This window comes from Panthera uncia, chromosome B4, assembly GCF_023721935.1.
Source record: "Panthera uncia isolate 11264 chromosome B4, Puncia_PCG_1.0, whole genome shotgun sequence".
Taxonomy (NCBI): Eukaryota; Metazoa; Chordata; class Mammalia; order Carnivora; family Felidae; genus Panthera; species Panthera uncia.
Window position 1 is genome coordinate 72472357 of NC_064809.1, and position 18962 is coordinate 72491318.

Here is an 18962-nt window from a genome sequence, read left to right on the forward strand (position 1 = left end):
AATCTTAAGTAAACACTATAAGAATACTCAACAATATTATACCAGTAATTAAAGTATATTTTAATGTTAAAAATCTAGTCCATGATATATGCTTTAGAATGTTAGTTTAGGTGGTTTTTTGTAATGGCATTCTTCTCTTTTCAGAACTAAAAAGAAACATACACTACTATCCTACTTTGCAGCATTAACCATTATTCTACTAATTAAATGTTAAAGCTTAATTTAAAAACACATTGTAATATAGGCTTAAATATTATACTCTAGTTACACCAAAGGTTGCACAATAGAATTTCATAACCCAAGTAATTTTTGTGAAAGGACAGAGTACCAAAATTGTACAGTTCATTCTTTGCTAACATTAACATGTCTAAACACAGGATAAATTAAACCATATTAGAATGTGCATACCAGATTACCCTGTAACATTGATTTATAGGCTTATCACAATCAATAATCATTCCATAAGTATTTATTAAAAATCTTCTGTGGGTCCATGAAAAACTACAGATAAATTAAATGTCAATGATTTCTAAACGAATTTATTAGAAACAGTCTAGTGTGAATTAGCGGAAAAAAAATTATATAGAAGAATGAACTGTAACTTATTTCTACGCTAAATTTACATCTATATGTAAGTATGTTAAAATAATCAGAGTAATTTGCTCCCTAAACTATGTTTTTTTTTTTTTAATTATGTACCAAGTCATCAATTACTCAAGTTTTGAATTATAAGCTCCAGAGGTTTTTAGTGTAATTTGCAACTCCTACTGAAGAATCTAAATATTAGAGAAGACAGAAACAGATGAACAAGAAACAAAGAGCAAATTCAACAAAACATATGTATGTTGAAATCCCTCTGGATTACCAGATCTTTCTGTGAAATGGCCTGCTGCTTATTCTGTTGCTGTTCAATTTGCTTTTTCTCTTCTTCAGTTGTCTTAATCATCGTATCAGCTCCCTTTGGGCATGAATTTTCTTTGGATGCTAAAGCCTAGGAGACACAGTAGTCCACTAAAATAAAACAAGTAATACAAGATGCATACATATTTCACTGTGAAATACTAAATTACTCAAATATATTAGAATTTCTACCATACTTCAAATTAATACTGAAATAATATCTTTCACTCTAATTCAAAATCTAATTCAAATTACAAAACAAAACAGATACATAATAAATTTAATACACATCTTATTCCAATTAAAATCACTAATGGTAGTTGTTCATTTATTTATCCAACAAATATTTACTGAAATTCTACACAGGCCAGGCACCATCCTAGAAACTATTTTCAAAAATAAACGGATAATCAAGACATCACCAAATTTCTCAAACTTCATATTCATAGTCATTACTTGACCTCAGACAAAATATAAAAATATATAACACAGTTAACAATTATAAGACAGTTGATATATTTATCAACAGATTTTATGTGCTATAAGTAATGGCAATATTTAAAAGCAGATTTTCCCCAATCATTGTCACTTTTTTCTCAAAGTTTCAATGCATGGCACAATAATTATGACTCTGATTCAACAGCAAAGTGAAAGGAATATGTAACTGTACAGTATAATTTGACAAAAAACTTTTTAAGTATTTTCTTACTGTTAAAAAATTAGTATTATTTTTGCTAAGATATAAACTATAAAGACAGAACAACTTAAAACTAACAAAATCAAAGAAATATGCAAAAACTTAGTACAGAAATAAAAGCACAAGCCAAAAAGAAAAATTATGGGGATAAAGAAAAATAATTGTCATCTGGGAAAAAATAAAGCAGCAGGAGTTGAAAAACTTCCAGTGATTTTTTTTGAAGATTTTAAGTAATCTCTACACCAACAGTGAGGCTCAAACTCACAACCCCAAAATCAAGAGTCTTATACTCTATACCAAGTGGGCCAGTCAGGTGTCTCTCAGATGACTTTTTTAAATGATGATTCCTAGGGATCCTGAAATACTATTCTACTTCCTCTAGCTTGCAAATTTGTTTAGTAAAACTGTACAGTACAAAGAATTAAAATTAGAAAAAGTCTATATTAAGTAATCTATGGTACAAAGACTATGCAAAAACCTTTACTTCATCAAATAAACATTAAGTAATGCACTTAAATAACTATGTTTTACCTGATTAATTTTCCTGAGTTCATTTGTTGCTTCAAAGTTATTTGGTTCTAGTTCTAATACTTTTTCATAATCTAAGTAAATTTGAAGATAAAGAATATGTGAAAGACAAGATATTAAAAAATTCCATAGAACAATCATTTGCTACATGTGACAAACAGGCATGCATCCTACAGCAAAATTACGAGGAACCAAGAAATAACCAACAGGACGGTTACTGGACTATCTTCATTCTCCACCAAGACAAACAAAATCCTAACAGAATCCCTTGACAAATCACCCTCTTCCACCAGCCCCAGGAAGGACACTTACTATCATTAAGTTGTACATCTTAAAACCAGAAACACAGAATCCTATTAGATTATCAACTTTATTCAGATTTTATGATTTATAGTACACAAACTTATTTTATGGAGTAACAAAAGGCTTAGACTTTACAAATGAAGAAAAACATGTCACGGACTCTATGTGCCGTGCCTCTCTGCCTCACGATATCCAACAAGATGCTTTAATCCCTATTTTACGGCAGGAAAACTGAAAATCATAGGGGACCCACAACCTTCCCCTTGGTCACATAGCTAATACACAGTGGAGTAAGAATTTGAACCAAAGTCTGATTGGTGGCAAATAATGCATTCCTTCCCAAAGTAGCAAAAATGAGATTTCTTCAAATATAGAAATCTCTCTGAGGGTAGTAACTGTGATTACCTAGTATTCTTTGTATAGCATCTGTTAAATTAAACTATTAAAGAGTGTTTTAGATAATAATAAGATGAAAATATTAATACCTTTTTTGGCATCCTCTAACTTTTGCAAAGCAAATCGAGCAGCACCTCGTCTTGTATAAGCCTTGGTGTAACTTCTATTCAAGGCAATCGCTAAATTACAATCAGACTCAGCAACAGCAAATCTGCAATTTAAAAAAGTTGAAGTTAATAATATTCATTTGTCAAACCAAAACTTCAAAATTTGTTTCTGAAATCCCATCTTCTTTTATTTACTTAAGGCTACTGAAAAGCATTAATTCATGATGGTGAGATGTAAGTAACATTCCCTCTAAACGAAAAAGAATGCCCACTACCACTGCTTTCTGTCAGTATTATATTAGAGGTCCTGGCTAATGCAGTTTCACAAGAAAGAAATATACAGCTAAAAGACTGGAGAGGAACAAAACTCAGATGATGTGATGGTCTACCTAAAAAACTCAAAACAATCTGGAGACACTGTTAGTAATAATGAAAGTTTGCAAGGTGACTGCTTTACTAAAGATAAGCAACAACAACAAAAAAACAGAAATAAATCTAACAAAAGATATGTAAGACCCATATGCAGAACATTTGAAGACTGTCTTCAAAAACATTAAAGACTTAAGTGAAGATATATCATATTCATGATTTATACTAAGTCACAAAACCATAGCAATATAATTCTCTCCAAACTGATCTATAAATCCAAAGCAATTAGAATCAAAATACCTACAGAATTTTTCAAGGAGTTTGACAAGATGATTCCGGTATTTACACTGATAAGCAAAAGTCCAAGAATACCCAAGACATTCCCAAAAAATAATAAGGTAAGAATACATGTCCTATGCCAAATATGGAGACTTATTATAATGCTATAGCAATTAAAGGTAGTATGGAATGAGTTATACGAATAGGCAACAGATCAACTGGAGAACAGAATGATGAAAAAGAGATCCATGTGGAACACCTAGGTGGCTCAGTGGGTTGAGCTCAGTGGATTTCAGTTCATGGTCTCATGGTTTATGAGACTGAACTCCACATCAAGCTCTGTGCTGACAGTGCGGAGTCTGCTTGGCATTCTCTCTCTCCCTGCCCCTCCCTTGCCCTCTCTCGCTATCAAAATAAGTAAATAAACATAAAAAAAAAAAAAAAGAAAGAAAGAAAAAGAGATCCATGCAAACTAAGCATACGACAAGGTGGCATTGCAGATCCATGGGGAAAGTGTGGATGTTCAATAAATAAGACTGACATGACTGAAATAGTCATATGAAAAGATACGAAATTAGACTTCTACCTTCAGCATACATAAAGACTTAAACATGAAAATTAAAACTTAAAAACTTTTAGAAGAAAATATAGAAGACTATTATGAGCTTAGCATGGGAAACTACTGTTGTAACAAATTATATTTTTTAAAGTGCTAACCTCTAAAAAAAAAAACAAATTGAAATATATTAAAATTAAGAATTTCTGCTCATTGAGACTTCACAGAGAAAGAAAAAAAGCAAAGCTGCAGATTGGGGGGAAATAATTATTATAAACACTGAAGGATTAGTATCCCGAAAGAATTCTTAAAAATCAATAGAAAAACAGACTTACAGAAAAATGCCCAAAAGACAAAACAGGCATTTCACAGGGAAACAAAGGAATACAGGTGACAAATAAATATATAAGATGTTCAACCTCATTAGCAGTTGTGGAAATGCAAATTAAGACCAAGGTGAATTACCATTTTGCACCCACTTGACTGAAAACAATTAAGAAGCCCGATTCTACCAGTGTTGGTAAAGACACGGAGCAAGCATCCACACACACTCCTAATGAGAACATAAACTTCTACAACTACCTTTGCATTACTTGTACAACTGGTCATCACCATGTAAGTAGAACGTATATATACATCCTGTGACCCAACCCCAAGAAACCTACAAAACTGTCAACATTATCACTGCTTTAAGGAAGGGAGAAAAGGGTGGTAGGGAGGGAGAGAGGGGGGGAAAGAGGGAGAAGAAAAGGAAAGAGTGAAAGAAAGGAGGCAACCAACAATCCAGCACCAGGAAAATGGATACAGGGAGGAAGCCCTGGTGGTGAAGAAAGATAAGAGAGAGGAGAGCACACCGGGAAACGCAAGGGGAGAACACTTCCCCAAAGCCACTGGTTTGGAAAACAAGGGACTAATTTTCTAGTTTCTGCAACCAGCAGGGCTCAAAGACAGGAGTTTTAGAGGTCATAGGGCAGGGCTAGGATAGAGCCCTGAAGGGCACCGCCCTACTCCTGGAGGGCAGGCAGGCAAACAACCCTGGGGCAGACAGTACAGTGATCTGAGGATCCCCTAAAATTGTTCCCTTTTCTTGGAGCACATCTATGAGAGGTGGCTTTCAAAAAGGGGCCTCTCCGGGGATGAAAGAACCATTTCCATCCCCCCACACCTCTCAGCGTAGGCACAGAGACACTGACTGAGGGCAGCTAACCCAGACACTGGCTATTTAACCTGCTTTGCTCCAAATCCCATGACCCTGAGCTACAGCGATTGCCCTTCTTGGTCAAAACTGCATCCATCCCAGCACAGTGAGACCCTCCTCCAGATGACCAGCGAGGGTCCCCACCAGACCAGGTCCCTAAAGTCTGGAGTTTTAAAAGTCAGCAGCCTTGGCTACAACAGAGCCCAAAGTGCACTGCACTGTTCCAGGCAGGCAACATGGAAAGAGCATGAAACCAGCAATCTGAAAACCACCTGGGATGCACAAGGGAAAATTATTTGCTCTTCTGGAATGCTTCCCTGAGAGCACAGAGACCCCTCTCCGAGGACAAAGGAGCTGGCTGACACCAGTTCCCTCCCCTACCACCCAGCATAAACCAACTTCAGTAAACAACACGGTGCCAACACTGGCTGCCCTACCTGCTCACACCAAGTCACACCCACCTGTGCTCCACTGGCACTGCTTTTCTCAGGCAAGAGTGCCTAAGTCACAGAGCAGCAGGCCCCTTCCTCAGAAAGCCAGCAGAAACCTCTTCATGCACCACAGCTACTGGCCATAGAGTTCTGCAAAGCTCTGGTTCTAGTGGAAGTAGACTTAGGTCTCATTTAATAAGTGGACCAAAGCACACCTAGTTAAAACTCCCCATACTCTGGCTAATCCAAACACTGCCCACTGCAGGCAAGGAGAGCCTCTGCAGATGACTGACCTGAAAGACAGAGCAGCCAAAACCCAGCAGCAGAGTGCATGCAGCACACACCAGAGACACTTCCTGAAGCTCCACGCCTTGGACACTTATATGACCTCTTCTTCACAAAGCCATGACTCTCAGGAGCAGGAAACATAACAGGCTTTTCTAACACAGAGAAGAAGACAGAGACTCAGACAAAGTGCCAACATGGAGGAATTCATCCCAAAAGAAAGAACAAGAAAAGATCCTGAACAGAGATCTAATGGAAAAAAAGCATAAGTAATATGCCTGATGGAAAATTTAAAGCAACACTTAAAAGGATACTTGGTGGTCTTGAGAAAAGCATGAAAGACATCAGGGACAGCCGTACCACAGAGAAAAAAGAGCTAAAAAACAGTCAGAAATGAGAAATGCAATAACCGAGATTTGAAACAGACTGCATGTAATGACCACAACGATGGAAGAAGCAGAGGAACAAATAAGTGATACAGAAGATAGAATAATGGAAAATAATAAAGCTGAACAAAAGAGAAGAATTATGGATCACGAGAATACTAGGGAACTCAGTGATTCCATCAAATGTAGTAATATTTGTATCATAGGAGTCCCAGAAAGAAAGACAGAAAAGGGTGCAGGTTTATTTGAGGAAATAATAATTGAAAACTTCCCTAATCTGGGAAAGGAAATAAACATCCAAATCCAGGAGGCACAGAGAACTCCAATCAAAATCAACAGAAGCAGACCAACATCAGACATATTCTAATTAAACTTGCAAAATACTGTGATAAAAAAAAAAAAATCCTAAAAGCAGCAAGACAAAAGAAGTCCCTAACTTACAAAGGAAGACCCATAAGGCCAAGCTGCAGATCTCTCCACAAAAACTTGGCAAGCCAGAAGGGAGTAGCATGATACATTCAACACGCTAAATAGGAAAAATATGCAGCCAAGAATACTCTATCCAGCAAGGCTGTCATTCAGAATAGGAGAGATAAAGAGTTTCCCAGACAAACAAAAACTAAAGGAGTTCGTGACCACTAAACCAGCCCCGCAAGAAATATTAAGGGGGACTCTTTGAGTGGGAAAAGACCAAAAACAACAAAGACTAGAAACGGATAGAGAAAATCTCCAGAAACAACAATAAAATAACACTAAACTCATATCCATCAAGAATTACTCTAAATGTAAATGGACCAAATGCTCCAATCAAAAGACGTGTCAGAATGGATAAAAAAAATAAGACCCATGTATATGCTATCTATAAGAGACTCAGCTGCAGACTGGAAATGAGGGGATGGAAAACCATCTATCATGCAAATGGAAGCCAAAAGAAAGCCAGAGTAGCAATATCAGACAAACTAGATTTTGCTTATTTTTTTTAAGTTTATTTATTCGAAAGAGAAAGTGCACGCGTGTGTGCAACCGGGCAAGGGACAGAGACAGAGAGGATTCCCAGGATCCCAAGCAGGCTTTGTGTAGCCAGAACTCACAAACCATGAGATCATAACCTGAGCCCAAATCAAGAATTGGAACACTTAACTGACTGAGCCACACAGGCGCCCCAGACAAACTAGATTTTAAACCAAAGACAAGAGAGGAAGAAGGGCACCATATCATAATAAGGGGACTATCCAACAAGATGATCTTAACAATTATAAATATTTATGCCCCCATATGAGAGCACCAGATATGTAAAACAATTAATATCAAACCTAAAGAAACTCATTTATAATAATACAGTAACAGTAGGAAAGAATATCCAATGGAAAAAAGACAGCCTCTTCTGGGCACCTGGGTGGCTCAGTTGGTTAAGCATCTGACTTCGGCTCAAGTCATGATCTCATGTATCGTGGGTTCGAGCCCCAACTGTGCTCCATGCTGACAGCTCAGAGCCTGGAGTCTGCTTTGGATTCTGTGTCCCCTCTCTCTCCCATGCTCATCCTCCCAAGCTCATCCTCTGTCTCTCTCCCATGTCTCAAAAATAAATAAACATTAAAAAAAAAAAATTTTTTTTTAAGCCTCTTTAATAAATGGTGTTGGGAAAACTGGATAGCAACATGCGGAATGAAACTGGACTACTTTCTTACACTATACACAAAAATAAACAAATTCAAAATGGATGAAAGACCTAAATGTGAGACAGGAAACCATTAAAATTCTAGAAGAGAACACAGGTAGCAACCTCTCTGACCTAAACCATAGCAACTTCTTACTACGCATGTCTCCTGAGGCAAGAGAAGCAAAAGCAAAAATGAACTACTGGGACTTCATCAAGATAAAAAGTTTCTGGGGGCCCCTAGGTAGCTCAGTTAGTTAAGCATCTGGCTATTGATTTTGGCTCAGGTCGTGATCTGGTGGTCATGGGATTGAGCCCTGTGATGAGCTCTGCACTGATAGGGCAGAGTCTGCTTGGGATTCTCTCTCTCCTTCTCTCTCTGCCCCTCCTCCACTTGTGCTCTCTCTCAAAATAAATATATAAACATTTAAAAAAATAGCTTCTTCACAGCAAAGGAAATAATCAATAAAACTAAAAGGCAATCTTCAGAATGGGAGAAGATATCTGTAAATGGCATATCTGATAAAGGTTTAGTTACCAAAATCTATACAGAACTGATCAAAAACACCCAAAACAACAAATAATCCAGCGAAGAAGTGGGCACAAGACATGCATAGTGATTTCTCCAAAGACGTACAGACGGCTAACAGATGCATGAAAAGATGCTCAACATCACTCATCATCAGGTAAATACAAATCAAAACTGCAATGAGGTATCACCTCGCACCTGTCAGAATGGCTACAATTAACAACGCAGGAAACAACAGATGTTGGTAAGGATGTGGAGAACAGGGAACCCTTTTACCCTGTTGATGGGAAGGCACACTGGTACAGCCACTGTGGAAAACAGTATGGAAGGTCTTCAAAAAGTTAAAAAGAGGACTACCCTAAATTCCAGCAATTACACTACTAGAAATTTACCCAAAGCATTAAAAAATACTAAATACATGCACCCTGATGTTTATATCAACATTATCAATAGCCAAATTATGGAAAGAGCCCAAATGTCCATCAACTGATAAATGGATAAAGAAGATACGGTATCTATACACAACAGAATATTACTTAGCCATCAAAAAGAATGAAAGCTTGCCATTTGTGTCAACACAGAGGCAGCCAGAGAGTATTATGCTAAATGAAGTAAGTCAGTCAGAGAAAGACAAATACCATATAATTTCACTCATATGTGGAATTTAGAAAACAAATCAAATGAACTGGGGTGGGAGGGAGAGAGACAAAGCAAGAAACAGACTCTTAACTTTCGTGAACAAACTGAGGGTTGCTGGACGGGAGGTGGGTTACGCTGGGGTGGGGGGATAGGTTAAGCAGATGATGGATATTAAGGAGTGCACTTGTAATGAGCATCAGGTGTTGTATTAAGTGACGAATCACTACATTCTATACCTGAAACTAACATTACACTGTATGTTAACTGGAATTTCAATGAAAACTTGGAAGAAAAAAAAAAATGAAGACCCCACCCCCATTTTCAAGGGAAGATGACAGTTATCTTTTTATGATGTATGGTTCCCAAATGCTACTCTGCATGCAAATGCCAAAATTTGGGACAAGTTTTTACCACTTTATGTTGAAAATCTGGAAAAGAAAGGCCATGTGGGAAATTTTTATAAAGCCAAATTGATTTCATTTAAAAGACTGCTCTAAGATTATGTCCTTAATACTGCCAAATGCTCTTTTGTTCAAGAAATTATAATGAAAGCAAATGATTGTAGGTTTGTTTTACTATGCTTAGTAATGAGAATAAAAAGTCAGTAACACTATTAAAAAAAAAAGAAGAAATATGTGTCTGGAGTTTCTCTACGACTTTTCAAGGCTTAGTAACTCATGCCTTTTTATTTCTGAATATTATGTCATTGCCTGGGTGTATGAAAGATTCTTTTCTTCAATCAGTGTTGATACACACATAAAATATTCACACACATTATGGAAATCCCTTACTTTTTCAACCTAAAGTACGCTGACGCTCTGTTTGTTGGCAACACAGGATTATACGGATCAGCATCCATGCCTTTGGTGTAGCATTCAATTGCTTCATCATATTTTCCTTGTTTGAAGTATTTATTGCCCTGAAAAAGCATATAAGTCAGATACATACTGGCACAGAATTCCAGAGACATTTGCTTTCAATATTATGCATAGCTTTCTAACTCATTAGCTCTGTAATCAAGGTTAACAGTAAAGAAAACAGAATTAAGCAAAACGGTCTTTCAACAAATGCTGATAATTCACTATATAGTCATTGTATGGGCACAATCCAAAAGCCCTGGTAGAAAAATGAGTAACACACCTAGCATTATATACCTTTTACTGACAATAACCCACAGAAATGTAACAAAAGAAAGGCATCAAGATGAAGTTTAATCTGAAAAGAGTTCCATCTTTTTGAAAAGCAAAAGGCTTTTTGAAAAGCCTAGTTTTATAACAAGGCTTTTCCAAAGAGGGATGTTTAACATTCCAAAAAGTAACCAAAGATGGCCTGTGATATGGAGGAGTGGAATTTAATACCCATGTCATGCTGATTTTAAGTTACTTTTGTCTACTACAAAAAATCTTAAAACGACTCTCTGTACAGTCCATGCACTTTACATATAGTAATTCCCTTAATATTCATAATAACCCATTGAAATTTACTAATAATATTAATCTGATATTTACAGTTAAGAAAACTGAGGTACAAGCAATTTAAAGAACTTGTCACAGGATCTGAACCCATGTAATCTGGTTTCAGAGCATACGTTCCTAATCAACAAGCTCTACTCTCTCTTGATATGGGTACAGCCAATAAAAACTTAAAATTTGAATACCCCCCAAACTATGTTGAAGAAATAATGGGAGCCATGTGATTTTCTACATATCCTGCTTACATGAAGGAAACTAATGCTAACCTAAAGAATACCTTTTCTTTTAGAGTAAGAGCCTTTTGTGAATCTACATGAATCCCATCTTCTTCTGACTCTGATTCTTGAGACACAGAATCATGGGTACTCTCTTCTTTATCAAGCTCATCAAGGATGCTGTCCTGAAATTGTAAGTAGGAAAACTTAGTGTTCATAACTACATGACCATTAAAATAAAGAAGACATAAAAAAGAAAAAAAAAAAAAAAAGGACACTCAATAGAACTTAGGTTGTTATCACCTAAAGACGTAAAGGTCTAAGGTTGCTTTCAACCCATATAACCCCTCATGGTTAGGATTATATCCAGAGAAAAATGTACCCTTAGAAAACCAAGATCCAAACCACTTAAAGAATCTACCTTTGAACACATAAAGTAAGCTAAGTCAATAGGGTCCACAAAACACCCCTAAGTCACAAACTATTAGTAGTGAGGTATTAGCTTGACATAACCAAAGTTTGCAAATAACCCCAAATTAATATAATAAACAACCAATAGCCAAGAGAGTGTTTTTTACTAAAACGCTTTTTCCTTCCTTAATCTTAAAACATTAAAAACTGCTTGTAGAACACAATAACTCCTAATCTTCAAAAAACCTATGAGGTAAGTGTAGTTACCCATTTTTCACTGCAAGGAACCGAAACACAGAAGTTTGTTAACTCAACATCACTCAGCTAATAAGTGGTCAAGTCAGGATTTGAACCCAGGCAAATCTGACTCCTCTGTCCGCGGCTGTTGTATTGTTTCTCAGCGAATTCCAAAAATATAGCAGACTATCAAAGAAAATATGTATTATGCTAGTCCCGCAATTCCCAATCTCTTTGGGATCACACTTTCCTTTCATGGTAATAAATCATCTCATGAACCCCATCAATATATTTTAAATATATATGATAAAAGAATGGGTTTTACAAAGAGATTTTAAACTAGTAAGCATTAAAGAGTTCACTAAAGCTCATTTAAATATTTTTTAATGTTTTTATTTATTTTGGGGAGAGAGAGGCAGAGTGTGAGTGGGGGAGGGCAGAGAGAGAGAGAGAGGGAGAATCCAAAGCAGGCTCCAGCCTCTGAGCTGTCAGCGCAGAGCCCGACGCAGGGCTCCAACTCATGAATGGTGAGATCATGCCTGAGCCGAAGTCAGATGCTTAACCAACTTAGCCACCCAAGAACCCCCACTAAAGCTCATTTAAACAAAAACTTCAATTATGTAAACAAAATCGTTTTTGCATTTAACAAACAGCATACTATTTTATGTAAAAAAAAAAAAAAAAAAAAAAAAAAGTATTGACTAATTAAAAAATAAAATCTATGCTTAGTTACACTGAATGAACATTAAGAGATAGACTGAAGCTTAGCTGTGTGTTAGCATGAAGATTCCAGAAATACCACCACCCTACCAACATTAACGAGACAAGATTATCCATTCCTGCTATGTTTATATGTGTATAATACCACCAGCAGCAGGACACTAAAGCAGGATGCTCAGATCTGAACTAGAGCGGATGGTAAGTAAACACCTATTATCTTGCATAGATACACTAAAATGACATCAAGCAATGCAGTACATCATGACAGCATTGACCACACAAAGCAGTTCAATCAGTATCTGCTGAATGAACAAACGTTTGTGTAGAAAGCACCTCTCTAGGTAATGATCTGAGATGATGCCTTTCAAGAAAAAGCACTGTAAGATACCACCTTATGAAAAGGAAAAGGCTACATAATGAGGGGTAAGGTCACGAAAAATGCAAAGTGGACTATATAATACTCAGCAGAGTAAAAGTCATGTTCAGAAAGTATCATTTCCCACAGTAATAAATTCAAGACCTAAAACCATACTTCTCTTACATCAGGACAATACTGAAACAGATAGCAAACTATTTAATTAATAGTGCCAGCTCCATCTTGAGTCAATTAGCCTTGGTTTCATTAAGAAAAATACAACTAATTTGGAAAACCACTAAGCAGTATCTTCTAAAACTAAATGTGTATATAAAGTATGACCTGGCAAATTCCCCCCGGGTGCTTATATCCATCAAAAGACACATACAAGAATGTTCATAACAGGTTTGTTTATAATAGCAACCCAAATGTATGTCAACAGAAGAGTGGATACACAAATTGTGATATACTCTCACAATGGAATTCTGATCAGCAATGAAAAAAACAAATTACTGCTATTGACAATACGGATCAATGTCAGATAATGCTAGTAACCGAAGCTAAAAAAAAAGAGTGTATACTATATGATACATTTATATGAAATTCCATTAACTGGCAAAACTCATCTAAAATATTAGAGATCACAACAGCAGCTACCTTTGGGGGGCAATCAACTGAAAAGGGAGGTTTCTGAGATGCTGGAAATGTCTTATATCTTGATGTGGATGGTGGTTTCTCAAGTATACATAGGAGCAAAAATTCAGATTTTTGCACTTTACTGTATGTATAACCTCAAATAAAAATGTTAAACAGTAAAGTGCAAATAAAATAACAAACACAAAAATCACAAGAGTGGTTATCTATGGAAGTAGAGGGGGAGAAAAGAAGATGGGGTAGGAAAGGAGCACACTGGTAGCTTCAACAGGACTGAAAAATTCTCTGTAAGTTACATGGTGGGCTCACATATTCATTTTATTATTATGCTTTAGACCATATATCTTCGCTTACTCTTTTGTATAAATTGACTATTACATTAACACTTTCAGAAAGACTAAAAAGGAATATATATTTCAGATCAATCAAACCAAATCAACCCTTAAGGTGGGTGAGAGTCTAGAATAAGGCTGACCAACAGATTGCCTTTCACAGGCTGACCTAATGATGGCTGCTTGAAGCACTACATAGAGGGTTCGGAGGCAGAGTACTGGTGGTAATTTTCCAGTTATACCATGTGTTACGTGTGGGAGATGGGAGGCAAACAGATTTACCCTCATCTAGAAGGGTGAAGCCCATTCTCTGGGGATCAAGAGAGGCCTACTTTTATTGTCCCATAGCCACGGCCCCAAGACTAGACACTAAGGCATTCCCTTTCAGCCAGTATTAGGTCCTTCAGTCTATAAAAACATATAGCAGAGTCCTTCTTTTCTGGGAGTTATTACTATCTTAGAATTCTGGCTGTCTAGGGATTAGAGACGGTGGGGAGGAGGGATGTGGGCAAGTATTAACGGACAGCACGAGAGATCTTTGTGGCAATGCAATATTTTTGAGTTCTAAATGCCATGGTGGTTACCCAAGTGTTCATGGGATAAAATGGCACAGAACTATACATACATTGTACCATATCAATTTCCTGGTTTTGATACTGCACTGTAGTTAAGGATGATATAACCACTGGGGTAAACTGGAAGAAGAGTACACTGGACCTCTACATATTATTTTTGCAAAAAGAGAAAAAAGGAAGAAAAAAATAGGAAAAAAAGAAAAGAACACTGGCTGTTTTAGCCACTATACACTGAAAGAGGGCTGCAGGAGAAAAAATAATGTAGCAAATTGAAGAGCACTATGAATGAATTTGTATCCACATAAAACAATCCAAATGGCAAAAACAGGCATAAGAACTTTATTTTTCATTTAACCCATGACTCTAGCTAACTCTAAGATAATTTTATTCAAATACTAAGAAGCACAGGAGTAGATTAACTTACCACATCAAGTTTTGCCCATGCTTCATAATCATAAGATTTTATCCTGTTTTTTGTGTTTTCATCTTTGGTTTTTTTAGAGGACTCTTTAGGTTTGCCTTTCTTCTTTTTCCTAAAATTCCCATTTCGAATAGGAGGTAAATTCTAGGGACAGGGGAAAAAAAAACACACACAATGTTTTAAGCCCTGCTCTATTAATTACATTTTTGTGTAACTAGCAACGTTTAAAATTCTCACTAAATTATACCTTCAAGTAGGAAGTACTTTTTATTTTTTAAGTATGTAAAAATATCAATTTACCATCTTCACTTATGACAATTCATGCCTGAAATGTTAAATTCATTCTCTGACAAATGTTGAACATTGTTTAGTCACAAGAAAAGTTAGTATCTAGAAAGTTTCATTATACATTTAATTTGCAATCCTAAATGCACACTTCCAAACCTGCCTGCTCTTCGGCCTTACTATAATGAATTAGCAGTAGTACAACAGCAAACTGAACTGCCTCCACATCATTAGTATGAAAAAGCTATCCATATTTAAATGCACACTCTTAAGAAAAACGTTTGGTTGTACCATCTACGTTATATGCTAATACTGTATGTTAATATATCATGAAATATATAATTATATATGATCTGTATAATATATATACACACTAAATATTATATGATGTTACTCATTTACCTTAAGAATTTTCACATGGCCTTCCTTTCAGGAACTATTCGCTAAGTCTTAAAATGTCTTCATGTAGTTAATATAAATAATTACAAAGACTTTAAAAAGCAGAATTTTTCAGAATGCCAACAGGCAGCAAATCACTTCAAATTCAGTCTTTTCACAAAACATTTTAAAAGGTTGTGCTTTGGGGCACCTAGGTGGCTCAGTCAGTTCAGCGTCAGACTTCGTCTCAGGTCATGATCTCATGCTTCATGGGTTCAAGCCTCGTGTCAGGCTCTGTGCTGACAGCTCAGAGCCTGGAGCCTGCTTTGGATTCTGTGTCTCCCGCTCTATCTGTCCCTCCTCTGCTTGTGCTCTGTCTCTCTCTCTCTCTCTCAAGAATAAACAAACATTAAAAAAAATTTTTTAATGGTTCTGCTTCACTTTAAATTAGTTATGCTGGATGCTAAAGTAGGATTTAATTAAGAAATTTACCTCTTCAGGAACACCATTCTGTCTTCTTAGTTCCATATCCTTCTGCTTAATATCCTTTTCCCAGTTTTCTAAATCTCTCATAAAGTCTTGTAATTCTTCTGCATTTTGTTTCACTTGTAGTTGTAATTCAATTGCTTTATTTGTCGAAGTCATTATGGCCTGCAGAGTTTTGACCAACCAATCTCTGACAAGAATTAAACAAAAATATTTGGTTTATTTTTTTGAAGCTTAGCTAATTACTTTTTACCACTTCATAAATGGTCAAAAAACATAGATAGAGGAGAGCCTAAAGTGATGCTGAAGAAAGAAAACATCAGTGTATCATTTTTTAGATGAATCAATGTTTGCTGAATGAACAAATGAAAAACAGACAAGTCCGGGAGTCGCTGCAATCAATGTAAATGAAAGGCAATGAGGAAATCGCTGAAATTAGCAAGTAGCCCATGGTAGCAGAATGTCTGCCCATCTCTAGCTTATAAAGTAATCCTAAGGGCGCCTGGGTGGCTCAGTCGGTTAAGCGGCCGACTTCGGCTCAGGTCACGATCTCGCGGTCCGTGAGTTCGAGCCCCGCGTCGGGCTCTGTGCTGACAGCTCAGAGCCTGGAGCCTGTTTCAGATTCTGTGTCTCCCTCTCTCTGACCCTCCCCTGTTCATGCTCTGTCTCTCCCTGTCTCAAAAATAAATAAAACGTTAAAAAAATAAAAAAATAAATTAATCCTAATTATCTCCTTTACTCCTTTTCAAAATTTATTGAACTTCTGCTATGTGACAGGCCCTGTAAAAACAAGACAAGGTCTTACGTCTAGTGGAGAAGGAAGCAAAATAATCAAGTGCTGAGCAACAAAATATTAGGCTAGGCAGGGTTTCTTAACCTTAGGGCTATCAATATTTTGGGACAGATTATTCTTTGTGGTAGGAGATCTGTCCTACGCATTGTAAGATGGTTGGCAACATCTCTGGCCTCTTCCAACTAGGTAGCGGTATTCCGCCTCCCCTCCAGACTGTGACAAAGTGCTCCAGACATTGTTAAATGTCACCTGGGAGGCATAATTAACTCCTGGTTGAGAGCAACTGTGCTAAATAGAGGTACACAGAGATGCTGTGGGACTGACAACAAAGGACAGGCATGAATCAGATGGTGGGTAGGATGGTGGGTTCAAGGAAAGAGTCCCCAAAGTTGCTGTAACTAGCCAAGCTTCAAACAGGCCAGCCAAGTGATTAACCATGGGGAAGTGGGCAGGCAGACTGAAGGACTAAGAAAGAGAATGATGAGAGAGAAGGCCGAGGTGGCTATGGGACAGATCTTGAAATGCCATGCCATGAGGTCTGAAAGCTATGTGAAAAGTATTATAGTGGGAAAATAAAAGATACATGATGACTGACTCACATAAGGAGTGGGAGAGCAGAGGACTTAACCAGTGTCTTAGATTTCTGGCTTGGGAGCCTGGTTAAATTAGTAGTGCCATTTTGAGTCTGGATCACAATTTTAAAAGGAAAAAAAGGGGGCACCTGGCTGGCTCAGTTGGTGGAGCATGTGACTCTTGATTTTGGGGTTATGAGTTCAAGCCCCACATTGGGTGTAGAGATTACTTAAAAAATTTTTCTTTAGACCTTTAAAAAAAAAAAGAAAGAAAGAAAAGGAAAAAGTTTCAGGATTGGAGGACAAGAGGAAAGGCAAATATCTCAGTTTGAGATATGCTGAACTGGGTGCTTATGGAAGATCAGGATATAACCAGTAGGTAGTTATAGGTAGTCACACAGGGCTAGAGATACAAATTTGAGTGTCGCTAGCATAAAGGTGGAAATTGCAATCATGGATTTGGACATGCTTAATCACTGTGACTACAGGTTTGGGTGGGGAGGGACTGGAACCTGGAAAACACTATCATTTGGGGAACAAGCAGAGGAAGAGATGCCAACACACACAGGAAAAACTAGGCAGCAACAACTAGAGAGTTGGTAGGAAAACTTGGGCGAGTAATTTCACCGAATAGAATTCTTAAGAGTTCCAGGTGAGAGAGGTTAGCAGTGCCAAATGACACAAAGATCATCTAAGAGTAATGAAAGTGCATTATATTTGGTCATGTAAAGATTTATTAAGAATTTTATTGAGATTTAAAGAAAAAGTGGAAATAAAATGAGATGCTGAGTAAATGAGATTATATTGGGATTATCGTGATTCTGTAATAATCTAAGATTGCTCAGGAGTATAGTCTGGCGAAGAGAAACAAGATAAGATCTAGGAAAAAGGGTGAGTGATGGGACAAAGTTCCCAAAAAGGTGGGAGGGGACTCACAGCTTAAGAGGAGTGGGGGAGTAGAAAGGGAGAGAGAGAAATTAGAAAAATTAGTTTTCTAACGGTTGCAAATGCAGATAGGTCTTCTGACCCCTAGCCTGGCCCTAGAACCTAAACTAAGTTTAAGATTCTTCTCAGGCAGTGCCCATGTTTGATCACATATGTAGATCTCATTTAAAAAAATAAAGCGAAACCAGTATAGTGCTTTGCTGGGGGCTCAAAAATAGGAATAAAGCCGCAGCAAGCCACTGTGATGCTGCAAAGCGTCGAAACCCTTTTCCATTTCATTCATCACCTCTGCTGCTCCCTCAGGCGCAATGGCTCCCAACGGTACCTGCGACGAGGCTCAGTCGGAGCAAGCACCCAGAAACTTCCAGCGCGGGGCGTATCGCTTTTACACTCAATATCCGAGCGAACACTGCACACCGACGCCGACAGGGGGCGTGCCCCACCGCAGTTCTCTCGGGAGAGTGGGTCTGCGGTCCGACCACCGCAAACCCGCCCAGTACCCCGGGCAGCCGGGGTGGAGGGACGGTCAGCAGGGCAGGTCGTCCAGACCCGGGCGCGCCGAGCAAGCCCCTTCCGGAACGCTCACCCGGGACGCCGCTACCCTGGACACCGCCGCGCCCTCGCCGCCCACCCTCACGCCCTCACGCCCTCCGCCTCACCCGGGACCACGGCCGCGCGCCTCCTTCGAGCCACGCGACCCCAAAAGCCCCGTCGGCTGCCAAAGCCGGCGATAACGACAAGGCCAGCTCACCTCACCAGGCCGTTACTGCCCACAAGGCCGGCATCCCAGGCTCGCAGCAACTCACGCCGAGCCCCGCCTTCCTGAGCTTTCCCACAAGACCTCGCGTGCC

General features: G+C 38.0%; 1 protein-coding gene across 1 annotated transcript in view; it reads right to left on the minus strand.

The window, feature by feature from the left end:
* The window catches only part of RPAP3 (RNA polymerase II associated protein 3), a 39931-nt gene extending 20973 nt beyond the window's left edge, over positions 1 to 18958 (minus strand). The window contains exons 1-8 of the mRNA XM_049625341.1: positions 18863 to 18958; positions 15808 to 15991; positions 14656 to 14796; positions 11010 to 11132; positions 10052 to 10179; positions 2914 to 3035; positions 2129 to 2199; positions 866 to 991 (exon numbers count right to left, since the gene is read on the minus strand). Of these exons, the coding sequence (XP_049481298.1) occupies positions 866 to 991; positions 2129 to 2199; positions 2914 to 3035; positions 10052 to 10179; positions 11010 to 11132; positions 14656 to 14796; positions 15808 to 15960 (864 nt within the window). The 5' untranslated portion in view covers positions 15961 to 15991; positions 18863 to 18958. The remainder of the gene's footprint in view (positions 1 to 865; positions 992 to 2128; positions 2200 to 2913; positions 3036 to 10051; positions 10180 to 11009; positions 11133 to 14655; positions 14797 to 15807; positions 15992 to 18862) is intronic.
* Positions 18959 to 18962: the final 4 nt, after the last annotated feature.